Consider the following 16,522-nt stretch of genomic DNA (forward strand, 5'->3'; position numbering starts at 1 on the left):
CCAAACATCACGGCACATGCACCACTAAATCAGCGGTAACTAATGGACAGACTATAATACTACTCTCGTCCTCATCAGTGTCTAACGTCTGCCTACCATGCTGGCATGGGTGGGATGGTGTGACAAAGAGCCGGCCAGGTAGAAGCCTGCACAAGACTTCTGTAACTAGGGTGGTGAGATCAAGGATAGTTGACTTCTTGGAGAGCTACAATCTTTTAAATTCCAACCAGCATGACTTTTGCTGCAGCTGGGACTGTGTAACATAGCTCTTACATTAAACCAATGAGGTCATATATATTGAATGCAGCAAAACATTCGACAGAATTGACCACAATATCCTACAGTCAAAATCGTCAAATATTGGAATCTGTGGAAAATTACAACACTGGATTGATTATTTCCTGGAGAAGAGAACATGTGAGTGGTGGAATCCACTCCAGCCCAGCAAAAGTCACCAGTAGTGTCCCTCAGGGGGCTCTCTTGGGTCTGCTTTCTTTGTAGTCTATATAAACATTTCAAGTGTTATCAAATTCAGCAAATTAAAAATATTCTCGGATGACTCCAAGCTCCAGAAAATTATCAACAGAGAAGACTGAACTGGTCTTCAGTCTGATCTACAAGCTGTAAGTCAATGGGCACACAAGGACAAAATGCGATTGAATGAAGGAAAATTTGAACTGATGCATATTGGAATAAAGACTATGCTAAAACAAGCCTATTGTCTTCCTCCAGGGGAACCACTCAAAGCATCTAATAATATCAGAGACCTAGCAGTCATTTTTGATAACAACCTCAGCTGGAAGGCCCACATCAATAATAAAGACAATATAGCTCATAAGATGAGCTCCTGGGTCCTAAGAACCTTCCGGTCCAACCAGGATACTGCTTCCCCCCTGTAGTCTCCTCACATGGAACAAAATATTTTGAGAATTAAATCACTCCCAGAAGGCATTAACTAAAAGAATTAAGGGTATGACTGATCTTGATAATTGGGACCACCTTAAAGAATCGACAGTCTATTCCTTCCAGTGTCGCCATGATACAGCATTTGCACAAAGTGGAGAATATACCATCAGCATTGTTCCAAACGATCTTAGAATGAGATTCAGAATTCATCCAAGGTGAGGACCACGTACTGCATGTCCCGTATACAATTTCTTTCACTCAACAGGTCCAGCCCTCTTTAACATTGTCCCAAAAGAAATCAAAGCGGTAAAAAGATCCTGTCCCCTTTAAACAGAATCTGGACAAATTTCTTCAAGGGGTACCAGATATTCAACTACAAAGTTAAAGGAACAGGCAAGAACATTTGATAACATTAACAGCAAGACTTTGGAATTTGTTAATAAATGTAACAAGATTTCAGAGATGAATATGAATGAAAATCAAGCATTGGAAATTGATGCTTTGGAAACAGTGTTGCCAGTTAAGAGACTGAGGAAGATGAAAAGAATGACAGATGAGACTGTTAATGAGAAGTTCCTCAATTTCTCTAGTTGATTTCGGACTAAATATGGATCGCATTGTCAAGTAACCCGAAAGAAAATATTTACAACAAAAAACAATTCTATATTTGAGAGATGAGGAATTATGTACGTTATTTACATTTGATGGATATTTGCCCTCATCTTGTTTGTTGTTAACACGTTTTGGCTGATGTACTCTCCAGCCATCTGATATTATTCAAGTCAGTTCCTGGAATCGAACCTAGAACCTTGGGGGTTAGTAGCCCATGCTCTGAACCACTACGCCATATGCCCATTGGCAATTATGGAGTGCATTTTTGAACTTCTAATCTATTTTCCTAGCCTTCCTTAATACTGGTTCCCATATGTTACTCATATCTGCAACTAAATCTGCTTAGAAGGTAATTATGTCCAGCATATGTGCTGCTACTTTTAGTTCTCATATTTTCCTGTGGTGCCCTCTATTATTTTAACTTCATCCCACAGGGGGAGGTGGTCCCCATCTCTCCATAGATGATCAGATATACCCAATTTATCAATATATCCTCATGTCACAGCTTTGCGATGTCCCTCCACACTTATTTTGAGAGGCAACCGTGTTTCGCTTTTGTATCACCTACCACAGCCACATGGGATGGAGTACATCACAGTCTTTGGTGATATTCTCTTCTATTGGTGGATTTACTTGAAGAAGATATTTGAGAAGTGTTGTATTACTCTTGAATACTGTCCTGATGTCATACGGACTGCATGCTTTTGTATCTCTTCGGACAGACCTTTCACATAGGGTAGACAGACTGTGGTCATTTTATGGGTTTCATCCCCTTTTCTCTCCATAATTGGAGTGGATAGTATGTTCTGGGGGTTGTTGTTGCTTAATAGATTGTTGCTTAATAGATTGTAGTCATCGGACTACAGTTTACCAAGGTACAACAGGTATACAGTCCATTTTTTGTTCTATATTGCATTGTTATACCTTCCTAAACTTTTTATTCTTTACAAATAATACTGTGTATAATTTTAGCAATGTGTTGCATGTATGCATGCGTACATACATGCATGGCACTGCAAGACCTTAAAATTCAAATGATGGAGAACAAAGCAAGTTGCCCTTTTTCAGAACCTTGTAAGTGTCTGATTATGATTTATTCTAAATTAAAAAGACAAAGGTTACCCACATACATACATACATACACATCTCCAATGCTTAGCTGCAATAGGTGTTTGAATGCAGGAGGGGAATATATCAAATAAAATTATAATTAACAGATCCTCCTGTATTTTCTTTTCCTATCAAAGAATACATTAGCAAAAGAGAATGATTTACCACAAATGTCAGTGAAATGGCTTCTCTCCTGTATGAATACATTTATGTACTGTTAAACAGCTATTCCCTTTGTTTAAATGCATTTGTGCACAGTTCAGCCAGTTACCTGAGAGAACGAGTTACCTGTATGAACACGTTTGTGCTTAGTGAAGTTACTATTTGTAGAAAATGATTTCCCACAGGTATCACACTGAAATGACTTCTTCTTTGTATGAAGACGCTTGTGTCTAGTTAAGGCACTGCCATTAGAGAATGATTTATCACAGATATCACAGCAATATGGTTTCTCTCCTGTATGAATGCGTTTGTGTTTGGTCAAAGTACTTCCAACAGAGAATGATTTACCACAGATATCACAACGAAAGGGTTTCTCTCCTGTATGAACACGTTTATGAATATTTAAACTGGTGCTTTCAATGAACAATTTACCACAGATAACACATCGAAAAGGTCTCTCTCCTGAATGAATACGTCTGTGTATGATTAAGCTATTGCGTGCTGAGAATGATTTATCACAGATATCACAGTGATATGGTGTTTCTCCTGTATGAAGTCGTTTGTGTACAGTTAAGTTACCTACCTGAGAGAATGACTTACCACAGACATCACAGTGAAATGGCTTCTCTCCCGTATGAATGCGTTTATGATCATTTAAATTGGAAATTTGAATGAATGATTCACCACAGATAACACATCGAAATAGTCTCTTTCTCTTATGAAGACGTTTGTGTGTGTTTAAGTTACTGCCTGAAGAGAATGATTTATCACAGATATCACAGTGATATGGTTTCTCTTTTGTATGAAATAATTGGTGTATATTTAGGCCACTTCCAGAAGAAAAGGTTTTACCACAGACGTCACAGGAAAAAGTTTTCTCCCCTGTATGAATACGTTTGTGTTTAATTAAGTCATTATTTGCAGAGAATGATTTATCACAGATATCACAGTGATACGGTTTCTCTCCTGTGTGAATTCGTTTGTGTACAGTTAAGTTACCTACCTGAGAGAATGATTTATCACAGGTATCACAGTGATATGGTTTTTCTCCTGTGTGAAGTCGTTTGTGTACAGTTAAGTTACCTACCCTAGGGAATGATTTACCACAGACATCACAGTGAAATGGCTTCTCTCCTCTATGAATGCGTTTATGGTTATTCAAATCGCAACTTTGAAGAAATGCTTTACCACAGATAACACATCGAAATGGCTTCTCACCCTTATGAAGACGTTTATGCGTGTCTAAGTTATTGCTTGATGGGAATGATTTATCACAAATATCACAGTGATATGGCTTCATTTCATTACAAAATAATCTTGTAGACATTCCAAACATTTTCAGAAGAGAAAAGTTGCTATCAATGTCATTTCAAAAGAAATATTTCACTGGAATTTCCGAGAGTTATGAAATCTGTTCTACACAATATTTTCTGTGGGTCTTTGAAAGGTGATGAATATTGAAGATGTTATCTGATGCAAACAATGCTTTGATGCCAATGTCATGTGATATTCTGCGAAATAAAAGAGAGAAACAATAATGTAAGATTATAGAAGACATATTAAAAACAGAGACAAAACAGTGGGTTATTTCCAACTCCACCAATGTCATTAAGTAAGCTCATGCCATCAGCACCAACATCACCAGTATGTTGGTTCTGGAATACCAACAGGATTATGGAGATTGTACCTTTCAAAATATGTTATATGAGTGTGTGTGTGTGTGTGTGTGTGTGTGTATATATATATATATATATATATATATGCAAGTAAAAATAAATACAAAAAAAGGGCGTTTGTATGATTGTGTATACAGGAATATATTATTTTGTTTAAAAGAGTTCCAACACTGTCTGTTTTTTTATGTTTTATTTATATTCCTGCAAAACCAATGTGGGATATAGAATATGGAATATACAATATATAATATAAAATAAAAATGGATGGTACAATGAAATAAAGTATTGAATGTCTTATTGAATATATGGAATATGTCTTATTGAATAGATGAAATATAGTGTTCAATATAAAAGATTAAATATATAAAGGCGAATACGTATTTTCTATACTTTGTGGTATTTCATCATGGCCGGTATGACAGACTTTAACAGACTGTAATAGGTTGTGAGTGGATTTGGTAGACGGAAACTGAAAGACGCCCTTCGTATATATATATATATATATAAATATATATATATGTATATATATATATATGTGTGTGTGTGTATATATGTGTGTGTGTGTGTTTGTGTCTGTTTGTCCCCCCACCATCGCTTGACAACCGATGGTGGTGTGTTTACGTCTCCGTAACTTGGCGGTTCGGCAAAAAGAGACCGATAGAATAAATACTAGGGTCGATTCGTTCGACTAAAAACCCTTCAGGGTCTTCCCCTAGCATGGTTGCAGTCCAAAAACTTAAACAAATAAATAACTAATCCACGCTTTTGTCTCCCACCCAGCGATTTACTTTCTAAGTCGAGGTGCGCGCCATATATGCCCACCTCATTTGTTTTTTGGTCGTTTAACATTAACTTCTGCAGACATACTCTTTTACTTGTTTCAGTCGTTTATTTCACTGCGGCCATGCTGGAGCACCGCCTTTAGTCGAGCAAATCGACCTCAGGACTTATTCTTTGTAAGCCTAGTACTTATTCTATCGGTCTATTTTGCCGAACCGCTAAGTTACGGGGACGTAAACACACCACCATCGGTTGTCAAGCGATGTTGGGGGGACAAACACAGACACACAAACACACATATATATATATATATATATATATATATATATATATATATATATATATATATATGTATACGATGGGCTTCTTTCAGTTTCCGTCTACCAAATCCACTCGCAAGGCTTTGGTCGGCCCGAGGCTATAGTAGAAGACACTTGCCCAAGGTGCCACGCAGTGGGAATGAACAGGTAACCATGTGGTTGGTAAGCAAGCTACTTACCACACAGCCACTCCTGCGTCTAGGTATGTATAGAAAACTTCATAAAAACATATCAATTTCTCTGTAGAAATAAATCGGAATCGAGGGGGACACGAAAAATGTAATAGTATATATTACCTTGATGAAACGTATTGGGCGATCTGTTAGTTAAATAGTAGCTTATATATATATATATATTAATGCAATCGTTGGTTACTCTTAGCTTCGTAGGCGACACCTGAGCGATGCAGCACAGATATATAGCGCTTTCTACTAATGGAGGTACTAAAACAGTCTTATTTCAGTCAAGGTTGCGAAAAAAAGTCCCGGAACGAAATACTTCCAAGCGAAGTATTTCGGTTTCCGAAATGAATTTATCTCCCTTCGACGGATGCTCTCATCTTTGGAGTTTGTAAATACCGTAAATCCTCGAGTATAGTCCGCCCTTGAGTATAATACTCAGGGGATTTTTAGCGGGTTGTACCTCTGAAAAACCTAAACCGTGTGTATAATACGCACCCCTTGTCTAACTTGGAGTCAAGGAGGTCTATATAACATCCTCTCTCTCTCTCTCTCTCTCTCTCTCTCTCTCTCTCTCTCTCTCTCTCTCTCTCTCTCTCTCTATATATATATATATATATATATATATATATATATATATATATATATATATATATATATATATATATATATATATATATATATATATATATATATATATATATATATATATATATATATATATATATATATATATATATATATATATATATATATATATATATATATGAGTAGGAGTGGCTGTGTGGTAAGTAGCTTGCTTACCAACCACATGGCTCTGGGTTCATTCCCACTGCGTGGTACCTTGGGCAAGTGTCTTCTATTATAGCCTCGGGTCGACCAAAGCCTTGTGAGTGAATTTGGTAAACGGAAACTGAAAGAAGCCTGTCGTATATATGTATGTGTTTGTGTTGTGTTTGCCCCCCCCCCCCCAACATCGCTTGACAACCGATGCTGGTGTGTTTACGTCCCCGTAACTTAGCGGTTCGGCAAAATAGACCGATAGAATAACTACTAGGCTTCCAAAGAATGTCCTGGGGTCGATTTGCTCGACTAAAGGCGATGCTCCAGTATGGCCACAGTCAAAAGACTGAAATAAGTAAAAGAGGACATAACATAATGCAAACGTGTAGCTTTTTTGTGCACTTTGTTAGCAGAAAATAAAGAAATAACAGTAATAACGTCCGTGAAAAATAATATTAAGTAAATTGCCTTTCACATATTTATCCAAACTCCAGTCAGACAACCTCCACTCACATACGTCTGTCTGCACACTCCACATAACTTCCTACCCACTCCAATTCTTGACATCACTTCCCCATCCTCAAATATACCCCCCTCACACTCTCGTGGGACATCCCCCCTTATCCACTCTACACTACTCATAGCACCCATCCTCTGTCCCCCATGGGTAGACCCTAATACATCCCCACACCTCGTATTTCACTTTCTCTCTTTCACTGAATGCTCCCCTCCCCCACCAAATCTTTTCATCCTTATCCTGCCAGGGAAATCTAGTAATTCCTCTATGGTAAGCCGACCATATCTGTCCTTCAGTTATACTCCAACCTTTCGTCTGGCACATAACTACCTCCCTTGTTTTAAAACCTAGAGGGTTTTTTTAAAAGATCCCATTATCATGGCCAGAGAAACAAATTCATAAATACGGTGTTGAATATGGTTTCACTATGGAAAAAAAAAGTTATGACCGAATTAGCTATTGCTTTTAGCACATCTCCAAGTGGAAGCGCAATGGGCAGCGGACTCGCGGTCATAGGATCGCGGTTTCGATTCCCAGACCAGTCGTTGTGAGTGTTTATTGAGCAAAAACACCTAAAGCTCCACGAGGCTCTGGCAGGGGATGGTGGCGAATCCTGCTGTATTCTTTCACCACAACTTTCTCTCACTCTTACTTCCTGTTTCTGTTGTACCTGTATTTCAAAGGGGTCCAGCCTTGTCACACTGTGTCACGCTGAACATCCCCGAGAACTACGTTAAGAGTGTCTGTGGAGTGCTCAGCCACTTGCACGTTAATTTCATGAGCAGGCTGTTCCGTTGGTCGGATCAACTGGAACCCTCGACGTCGTAAGCGACGAAGTGCCAACATTAGCACATCTCCGCCGTTAGGATCTTATTCAAAATCTTTTTCTATTACTCAAACGAAAAATAAATTAATCTCAAGAATTCTTGGCTCACATCGCAAAGATGTAAACGGAACCCTTCCTCCCCCACTTTAATTTTTTTTGCTTTAACGGAATCCCGTTTTAGGCTGTGGAGATTCCGATTTTGAAAAAAAGTTTTCAAAAATCACAACTTCAAAATTTAGCTTCTCCTGCCCCGATTTCTTCATTTTTCATTTTTTTCCGGACTTTTTTTCATTTTTTGCGAAATACGTACAAAAACACGAGGATTATTATTTGGAAAAAAATTGTTCATAAGATTTTAATTTTAACCCCAACCCCCACCCCCCTTACCACCACCAGCTCCCGATTCTACGGCCTTGGCCTTCAAGCAGGCTACTCACGTGCTAGAAATAACAGCCAAATCTCACAAAACTTTGATGACATAATGAAAGAAATATGTAATCAATCTACTCACCTTTCTTGCAATGATTTCTTTCAGAGTAATTTCCCGCAGTAATATGACAAACTGAAATTAAAGTGTTCATTTGAGGAAATATTAAAGCAGCTTGCTCCAGAGAAAATAATGGATTTTTTGAAAACAAATGGCATTATTGCCACAAGTAAAACGTGTGTTTGCACACAAGATATGAATGAACACGTTAAGTTCATTTTGTAATAGTATTTCTTTCCTATTTTTGCTTTTCTTTCTTCAAAAGAGTTTGCTGCTATTTCTGCACTCATATTTTTCGTAACTTACAAAAAAAAAAAAAAAAATGAGGGAAAGGGGTTGGGGTAATTTTTCTTTTTTTTAATTTAAATTTTACAGACATTTTCTTTGTTTTTTTTAGAATCAATAATCTATGTATTTTTGTACGTATTTCGCTAAAAAAAAAAATTTTTTTTAAATCCGGAAAAGTGAAAAATGAGGAAATGGAAGGCGTGGGGGATTGATAAATTGACTTTGCGATCTTTGAAAAAATTTTTTTCAGAATCGGAATCCCAAACGTGGGATTACGCAAAAAAAAAAAAAAAATTAACGGAAGGAAAGGTTCCGTTTACATCTCCGCCATGTGAGCCGAATTTTTTCTTTCAAACTTATTTACATTAAGCTCAAGCAAAAAAATAATTTACGAATTTCTTTCTCTTTGAAAATCCTCTCCTCACCCCCTCGGAAAGTTTTCCCCACAAATTTCTTCATGTTCGTAATCTATGCCGTTTGAAAGGTATTTGTATAAAATTCCATTACAAGATATCCATCTTCCTAAACGTTACGAGGGAAAAAAATCGGATCTTGTTAATTTTCCGCAAGTTCTCTCCCTACCCCACAGTTCGTTAGCACAAATTTTTGTTTTCATTTTCGTTTAATATACATTTTTTTTACACCTATTACACTTTTTTTTTTTTCGTTTTGGTAACCGGGAGTTTAAGTAAACATTAACCGAAATTGTGCTAGTTTGATTTTAGTTCAATTGGGGCTGGAATACGTTTTATAGAAATCTATCCATTTTTACCTGTATTTACGTTAATATTGTTGTTTTCGTTTACGCGCTATTTTTAGCTACTTTCGCTTTCAATTAGCGTCTTTTTAGAAGTTTTAATTTGCAACCTTATTTCTCCCTCTATCGGAGAATCAGAGACATATAAAGGGGAACAACTTCATCCCGAGTGCAACGTACATCATTTATACTGTTGTCGATATATAATCTATAATCGAGCACTGACTGATTCCATGTAAAGAACGGTAAGTTGACAAAGATTAACTTGAATAATAATAGATCTCTAATAATGTGCGTGAATAAAAGAATTGTTATAACGTAGACAGTAAAACACATGACAATATTAGAACAAATATATTTACTCCTGCTGTCTTTGATCTACCGGATAATACTTCCAAACTGAAATGTTGATCTGTTTAATTTGGAAAAGATACAATCCATTGTTACATGTAAGACGATGAAACAAGAAAAATTATTTAATATCCTTAGTATGTTCGTTTTTACGGCCGCAATTCATGTTAATGGAGGCGCAATGGCCCAGTGGTTAGGGCAGCGGACTCGCGGTCATAGGATCGTGGTTTCGATTCCCAGACCGGTCGTTGTGAGTGTTTATTGAACGAAAGCACCTAAAGCTCCACGAGGCTCCGGCAGGGGATGGCGGCGAAACCCTGCTGTACTTTTTCACCACAACTTTCTCTCGCTCTTACTTCCTGTTTCTGTTGTGCCTGTAATTCAAAGGGTCAGCCTTGTCACGCTGAATATCCCCGAGAACTACGTTAAGGGTACACGTGTCTGTGGAGTGCTCATTCATTTGCACGTTAATTTCACGAGCAGGCTGTTTCCGTTGATCGGATCAACTGGAACCCTCGACGTCGTAAGCGACAGAGTGCCAACAATTCATGTTAAATAGGGCGCTACCAGTCTACAAACAGTATGGGTCTGGGGAGGGTAAAGCCGTGACCCGAAGAGATATGGAGGGAACGGAGTGGATCCATTTGCTTGTCAGACTTGCATCAAGAGTGAAAAGTACTGAAGACAGATTAATGCTAATAGGGTGCGGCTAATCTATATATATGTATATAAGTCAAAGGCATAACTACAGATTTCTGCCCTGCCGAATTTGGACTTCAGAAAAATGGATATTTTTCAATCGAATTCTCTACGAGTATGTGATATATCATGTAGATTCCGTAGATACAAAACGTTGGTGGTTGGGGGAATGTTTTAGGAGGGATTGAGTGGGGAATTTCGGAAAATTCACCGGAGTCCACTTCAATTCGTCTTAACTTTCAAGAAAATGGATATTTTTTTAATGAAATCGTCTACAATTATATCTCGGACTATCTAGATTCCGATGGAATAGGAATTTGGGAGGTTATTTTTGAGAACTGTTCCCCACTCGGTGGTGTTTCGGAAAGAGTCGTCCTTATTTGTTTCATTTTCTCCGTTTTGTACGTTTGTGCATCCGTAGATTTCATCTGAAGCAACAGGCAATGAAGCCCTCACCAGAAAACTCGTATGCTAAAAATAACAGCTAAAGGTCTAGTACACTGAAATGTGCCATTAAGACTTATCTGTTGAATACGATTTCTTTTTCACTTTAAGTAAGGCAGAAGACACCAGAAGCAAAAATAAGGAATATACACGCACGGTTAAATATAGAAGTGTAAAGTATAATTTGTTACATAATCTCTATAATAAATGTGGGCAAGGCTTCCTTTTGTACTCCCCCAAACCACCCCTTTTCTTTATTTAATTTTTTTCTACCCTCCCGCTCCTTCTTTTCGGCTACAGAGAATACAAATCTGCAAAAAAATTGACAAAAATAGGGATTTTGAAATCCCCCCACCCCCCCAAATACGGAGATTATGATTCTGAAAAAAATTTCCCAAAATTCCGATTTTTAGTAATCTTCCGGAATCTCTGGATCCGAAACGGTGGGTTTTTGGAAAAAAAAAAATTTTTTTAAGCAATTTGCGAGAAAATGGTGGTGGGTGGAAGTCTTTCCTAAATATGATATTGAATGGAATAATTCCCCGTTTGGATTTTTTTAATTGCATATATATGTGGGAGGGGGTAGAAATCTATGGATGCACAAACGCACAAAACGGAGAAAATGAAACAAATGTGGATGCCTTGTTCCGAAACACCCCCAGGTGGCGAACGCTTCTCAAACATGACCCCCCAATTGTTTTCCCCCCAAATTCCTATGTCTTCAGAATCTACATAATCCAAGGTATATTTCATTAAAAAAATATTCAAACTGTCCAATCCATGCCAGCATGGAAAACAAATGTTAAATGATGCTGTACATATACAGCTACAGTGTCTAAAATCATGTTGATATTTGAAAACCAACAGTGGTGATGGTGGTGGTGTTGGTGCCGATGGTGGTGGTGGTGTTGGTGCCGATGGTGGTGGTGTTGGTGCCAATGGTGGTGGTGTTGGTGCCGATGGTGGTGGTGTTGGTGCCGATGGTGGTGGTGTTGGTGCCGATGGTGGTGGTGTTGGTGCCAATGGTGGTGGTGTTGGTGCCAATGGTGGTGGTGTTGGTGCCGATGGTGGTGGTGTTGGTGCCAATGGTGGTGGTGTTGGTGCCGATGGTGGTGGTGTTAGTAGTGAAACACTGTTTTTAATCTGTCTTTTTCAAAGTTGTTTCTCTCTTTTATTTCAGAGAATATCACATGACATTGGCATCAAAGCATTGTTTCCATCAGATAACATCATCAATATTCACCACCTTTTAAAGACTGACAGAAAATATTGTACAGAAGAGATTTAATAACTCCAGAGAATTACAAGGAAATATTTCTTCTCAACTGAGATTGATAAGAACATTTCTCTTCTGCAATGTTTGGATTATCTTCAAGATTATTTTGTAATGATGTTAAACTTGGATAATTTTAAAAGGAATCTCTGTGTATTTTCAGACATTAAGAAGGATTACAGTTGATGGAAAGATAGCAATAGCTATAATTTGTTAGGAATAAGTTGTAGGACAAGAACAAAAACTGTATCCACTTACGTTGTGTTGATTGAAGTAAGATAAGAGACAGACGGACTATTTAAGATAAATGAAGAATATATTTTTATGCAGAAGAGATGTCAAAACAGAAACCTTGCTTAGCATATCATTGCAATGTCTGTAAAAAGTCTTTCAATCAGAAATGTAATCTAACTACTCACAGGCGTATTCATACAGGGGAGAAGCCATTTCGTTGTGATATCTGTGGTAATTCATTCTCTGATGGAAGTGTCTTAACTACACACAAACGTATTCATACAGGAGAGAAACCATTTCGCTGTGATATCTGTGGTAAATCATTCTCTGCAAATAGTAACTTAACTACTCACAAACGTTGTCATACTGGTGAAAGGCCATTTCACTGTGATATCTGTGGTAATTCATTCTCTTACAGAACTGTCTTAATTATTCATAAACGTATACATACAGGGGAAAAGCCATTTCACTGTGATATTTGTGGTAGGTCATTCTCTCAAAGTAGCCACATAACTAAGCACAAACAAAGTCATACAGGAGAGAAGCATTTTCACTGTGATATCTGTGGTAAATCATTCTCTTACAATAATGATTTAAATAGACACAAACGTATTCACACTGGAGAAAAACCATGTCACTGTGCCATTTGTGGTAAATCTTTCTCTGGAAGCAGTAACTTAATTGCACATAAAGTGACTCACACAGGAGAGAAGCCATTTCGCTGTGATGTCTGCGGTAAATCATTTTCTCAAAGAAATAATTTAACTGACCACAAACGTATTCACACAGGTGAGAAGCCGTTTCACTGTGATACCTGTGGTAAATCATTCTCTCGAAGTAGTGTTTTAACTGATCATAAGCGTATTCATACTGGAGAAAAGCCATTTCACTGTGATTTCTGTGACAGATCATTCTCTCAAAGAAGTCACTTAACTAGACATGTATCTATCCATACAAAAGTGTGACTATATCATCATTAAAAGTCATCACACCTCAAAACAAAGACTAACATTTTAAGGTCCCTTCACCTGTTAAAGTAGCATTTTAACTAATCACTGACACATAGCAAGAGCAAAACCATTTTATCATCATCGTCATTGTTTAACGTCCGCTTTCCCCAGCTGGCATGGGTTGGACGATTTGACTGAGGACTGGTGAAACCAGATGCCTACGCCATGGCTCCAATCTGATTTGGCAGAGTTTCTACAGCTGGATGCCCTTCCTAATGCCAACCACTCCGAGAGTGTAGTGGGTGCTTTTATGTGCCACCGGCACGAAGGCCGGTGAGGCGGTACTGGCAACGGCCATGCTCAAAATGGTGTATTTTATGTGCCACCTGCACAGGAGCCAGTCTGGCAGCACTGGCAACGACCTTGCTCGCATGTCTTTTCACGTGCCAGGAAGGCAACGCTGGTAACAATTACGCTCATATGGTGCTATTTACGTGCCACTGGCGCGGAAGATGTCTCTGATAAATCATTCTCTAGAAGAGAACATGGGCTGCAAGCAGCTTCTGCTGAAAGTTCAGCCTCCATTTGATGAATAGTCAAAGGGAGGGGATCCTGTCAATAGTTAACTTCTTTGGTGTGAACTCTAACTGCTCCGGCCACTGAACGGCAAGCAAATGATTTCACTCTCTATTTAGAATAACCCTGGCAAAGACTTTCCCAGGTACAGATACAAGAGTGCAACAGCTTTGTAGATGTTGCAGTCATGGCAGTTACCTTTACCTGTCTAGCATTACGGCCCTCTGTCAGTCAGGTGGTATCATGCCACTGCTCTAAACGGAGCAGATGGTATTCCACATGAACGAGATTGCAGTAGGCCCATCTTTCTTGATCTTTTCTCCTTTGGGTGCTTCAGACTTCATCTCCCTTCCTGTCCCTCAGCTGATTTACAAATGTATGAATCTCGTCTATGGACAGCGGATCAGAGGTGGCTGACAGATCAGTCACCACTGCTGCTGGTATCGCAATATTCAGAACTATACTAGATGGGTCCACATTATACAACTTCTCAAATTATGATGTCTAGTAAGCCCTAACATTGGGCCCTTCTGCCAGGATTGCTCCATCAGGGTTTTAGACTCCAGAATACTGAGGAGAAGGCTTTGCCCTCACCTAAGCATAACAATCCCTCTGTAAGATGTACATGATTCAAAAATGTAAGCTGAACTCCCATCCTCATACATTTCTTGTATCTGCTTTTCTTTATCACACCTCTGTGCTTTGACTATGAAGGAAATCGGCAGCAGCTGCACACAGTCTAGCTCTGCAGCTGCACTCCACCAATGCAAGGGTTTCACTGGTAATACAAACCCTAGGAGTCAACAGTAGGGTATCTCTCTATGTTTTCAAGTGCCAGGTAACACTGACCCAAGCTGTTGTGAATAAGTCCTGGTTACACTGTTGTCTTTTTGTCTGTCGACATCCAATCTGGGACTGTCTGCCTTCAGCTTCTTAGACTGCTGTCTCAACATGACAACAAGAAGCCCAAGATGGTCCTAGAACCTGCTAGAAATAGCAATCATGTATTTCTTAAACTACACCATAACATCTAAATTACACGAAAATTACATCCTTTGAAAATAATGTGAAATTTTATCTCAATAAATTGTTTTACATATTAAAAATTCGTTGCTTTATTATTCCAAACAGTCAGTTATTCTTCGCGGGAGCAAGCGTTCAAAGCCCCGCTGAGCATAGCATTTAAGAGGTTGCAATCCCATGGACTTTTCCAGACAGAAAAGAAAAAAGCAGAACTAAACAACAAAGAACAAATACCATGATCTCTTTTATGCCTGAAAACAATTATCTTTAAACATACATGGTACAATATAGATACATGAAAATATAAAAATGAATAAATTAGGTGAATTAATAAGACTAGTCATGTTGTAAGAATACATCCTTAGCACAAAAGATGTTGACCGCTGTGTGAGGTCTGGTGGTGGCACGAGGAGAATGAAGGGACATTTCCTATTTTACAGTTCATTATCAGGGACAACAGCTTGAGGGTGGGTGGGTGAAGAACTCATTTCTAGTTGTCTGTTGTCTATGATGCATCATCTCTTTGTACAGCTCAGTGTAAACTCCTCTTGTAATTTCTATGTTATTCACTATTACGATCATTGTCATCATTTTATGTCCCTGGCCTCACCGAGGCGATGACTACTGACCGAGACCTTTGGAAATGTGCTGTGCGTGAGAAGACCCGGCAAGCCAAGTGAGATCGTTGCCAGGGCCCCTGGACTGGCTCTTGTGCGGGTGGCACATAAGATGTACCATCCTGAGCGTGACCGTTGCCAGTACCGCCTGACTGGCCTTGTAGGGTTTTCGAGCGAGATCGTTGCCAGTACCCCTGGACTGGCTCTTGTGCGGGTGGCACATAAGATGTACCATCCTGAGCGTGACCGTTGCCAGTACCGCCTGACTGGCCTTGTAGGGTTTTCGAGTGAGATCGTTGCCAGTGCCCCTGGACTGGCTCTTGTGCGGGTGGCACATAAGATGTACCATCCTGAGCGTGACCATTGCTAGTACCGCCTGACTGGCCTTGTAGGGCTTTCGAGCGAGATCGTTGCCAGTGCCCCTGGACTGGCTCTTGTGCGGGTGGCACATAAAAGACACCATTTCGAGCGTGGTCGTTTTCGTGCGGGTGACACGTAAAAGCACCCACTACACTCTCTGAGTGGTTGGCATTAGGAAGGGCATCTAGCTGTAGAAACTCTGCCAAATTAGACTGGAGCCTGGTGTTGCCATCCGGTTTCACCAGTCCTCAGTCAAATCGTCCAACCCATGCTAGCATGGAAAGCGGACGTTAAACGACGATGATGATGATGATGTCCATACTGGCAAGTCGAGGGACTGCACCAAACTCCAGTCAGATTCGACATGGTTTCTACAGCTGAACGTCCTCCTAACGCCAACCACTCCAAGTATAATGGGTGCTTTATGTGCCACTAGCGCAGGTGCTAGTCACACCAGTATCTGTCATGACTATGGTTTCACTTATCTTGATGGGTCTTCTACACAAGCACAGCATATTCCTGAAGATCTGTCATTTATTAATGCCTCCATGAGGCCCAACACTTCAAAGGTGCTTTTTATGTTCCACTGGCA

General features: G+C 39.2%; 2 protein-coding genes across 3 annotated transcripts; one reads left to right on the forward strand and one right to left on the reverse strand.

Moving 5' to 3' along the window:
• Positions 1 to 2,572: 2,572 nt before the first annotated feature.
• Positions 2,573 to 8,857, reverse strand: LOC106868513 (uncharacterized). 2 transcript variants are annotated; one of them, XM_089344495.1, is made up of 2 exons: positions 8,383 to 8,857; positions 2,573 to 4,301 (listed from the first exon to the last, which is right to left on the reverse strand). In XM_089344495.1, exon 2 carries the CDS (start codon positions 4,124 to 4,126, stop codon positions 2,888 to 2,890), a length of 1,239 nt encoding a protein of 412 aa, XP_089200621.1. In that variant the 5' UTR covers positions 4,127 to 4,301; positions 8,383 to 8,857; the 3' UTR covers positions 2,573 to 2,887. The 2 variants fall into 2 exon arrangements, with proteins under 2 accessions (XP_089200621.1, XP_014769305.2); XM_014913819.3 differs by lacking the exon at positions 8,383 to 8,857 and adding an exon at positions 5,863 to 6,226.
• Positions 8,858 to 8,948: 91 nt separating this feature from the next.
• LOC149130653 (uncharacterized) lies at positions 8,949 to 15,036 on the forward strand. Its single transcript, XM_089344569.1, has 2 exons — positions 8,949 to 9,648; positions 12,078 to 15,036. Exon 2 carries the CDS (start codon positions 12,506 to 12,508, stop codon positions 13,367 to 13,369), a length of 864 nt encoding a protein of 287 aa, XP_089200695.1. The 5' UTR covers positions 8,949 to 9,648; positions 12,078 to 12,505; the 3' UTR covers positions 13,370 to 15,036.
• Positions 15,037 to 16,522: the final 1,486 nt, after the last annotated feature.

The sequence above is a fragment of the Octopus bimaculoides genome, chromosome 28, assembly GCF_046866305.1.
Source record: "Octopus bimaculoides isolate indiv1 chromosome 28, ASM4686630v1, whole genome shotgun sequence".
NCBI lineage: Eukaryota > Metazoa > Mollusca > Cephalopoda > Octopoda > Octopodidae > Octopus > Octopus bimaculoides.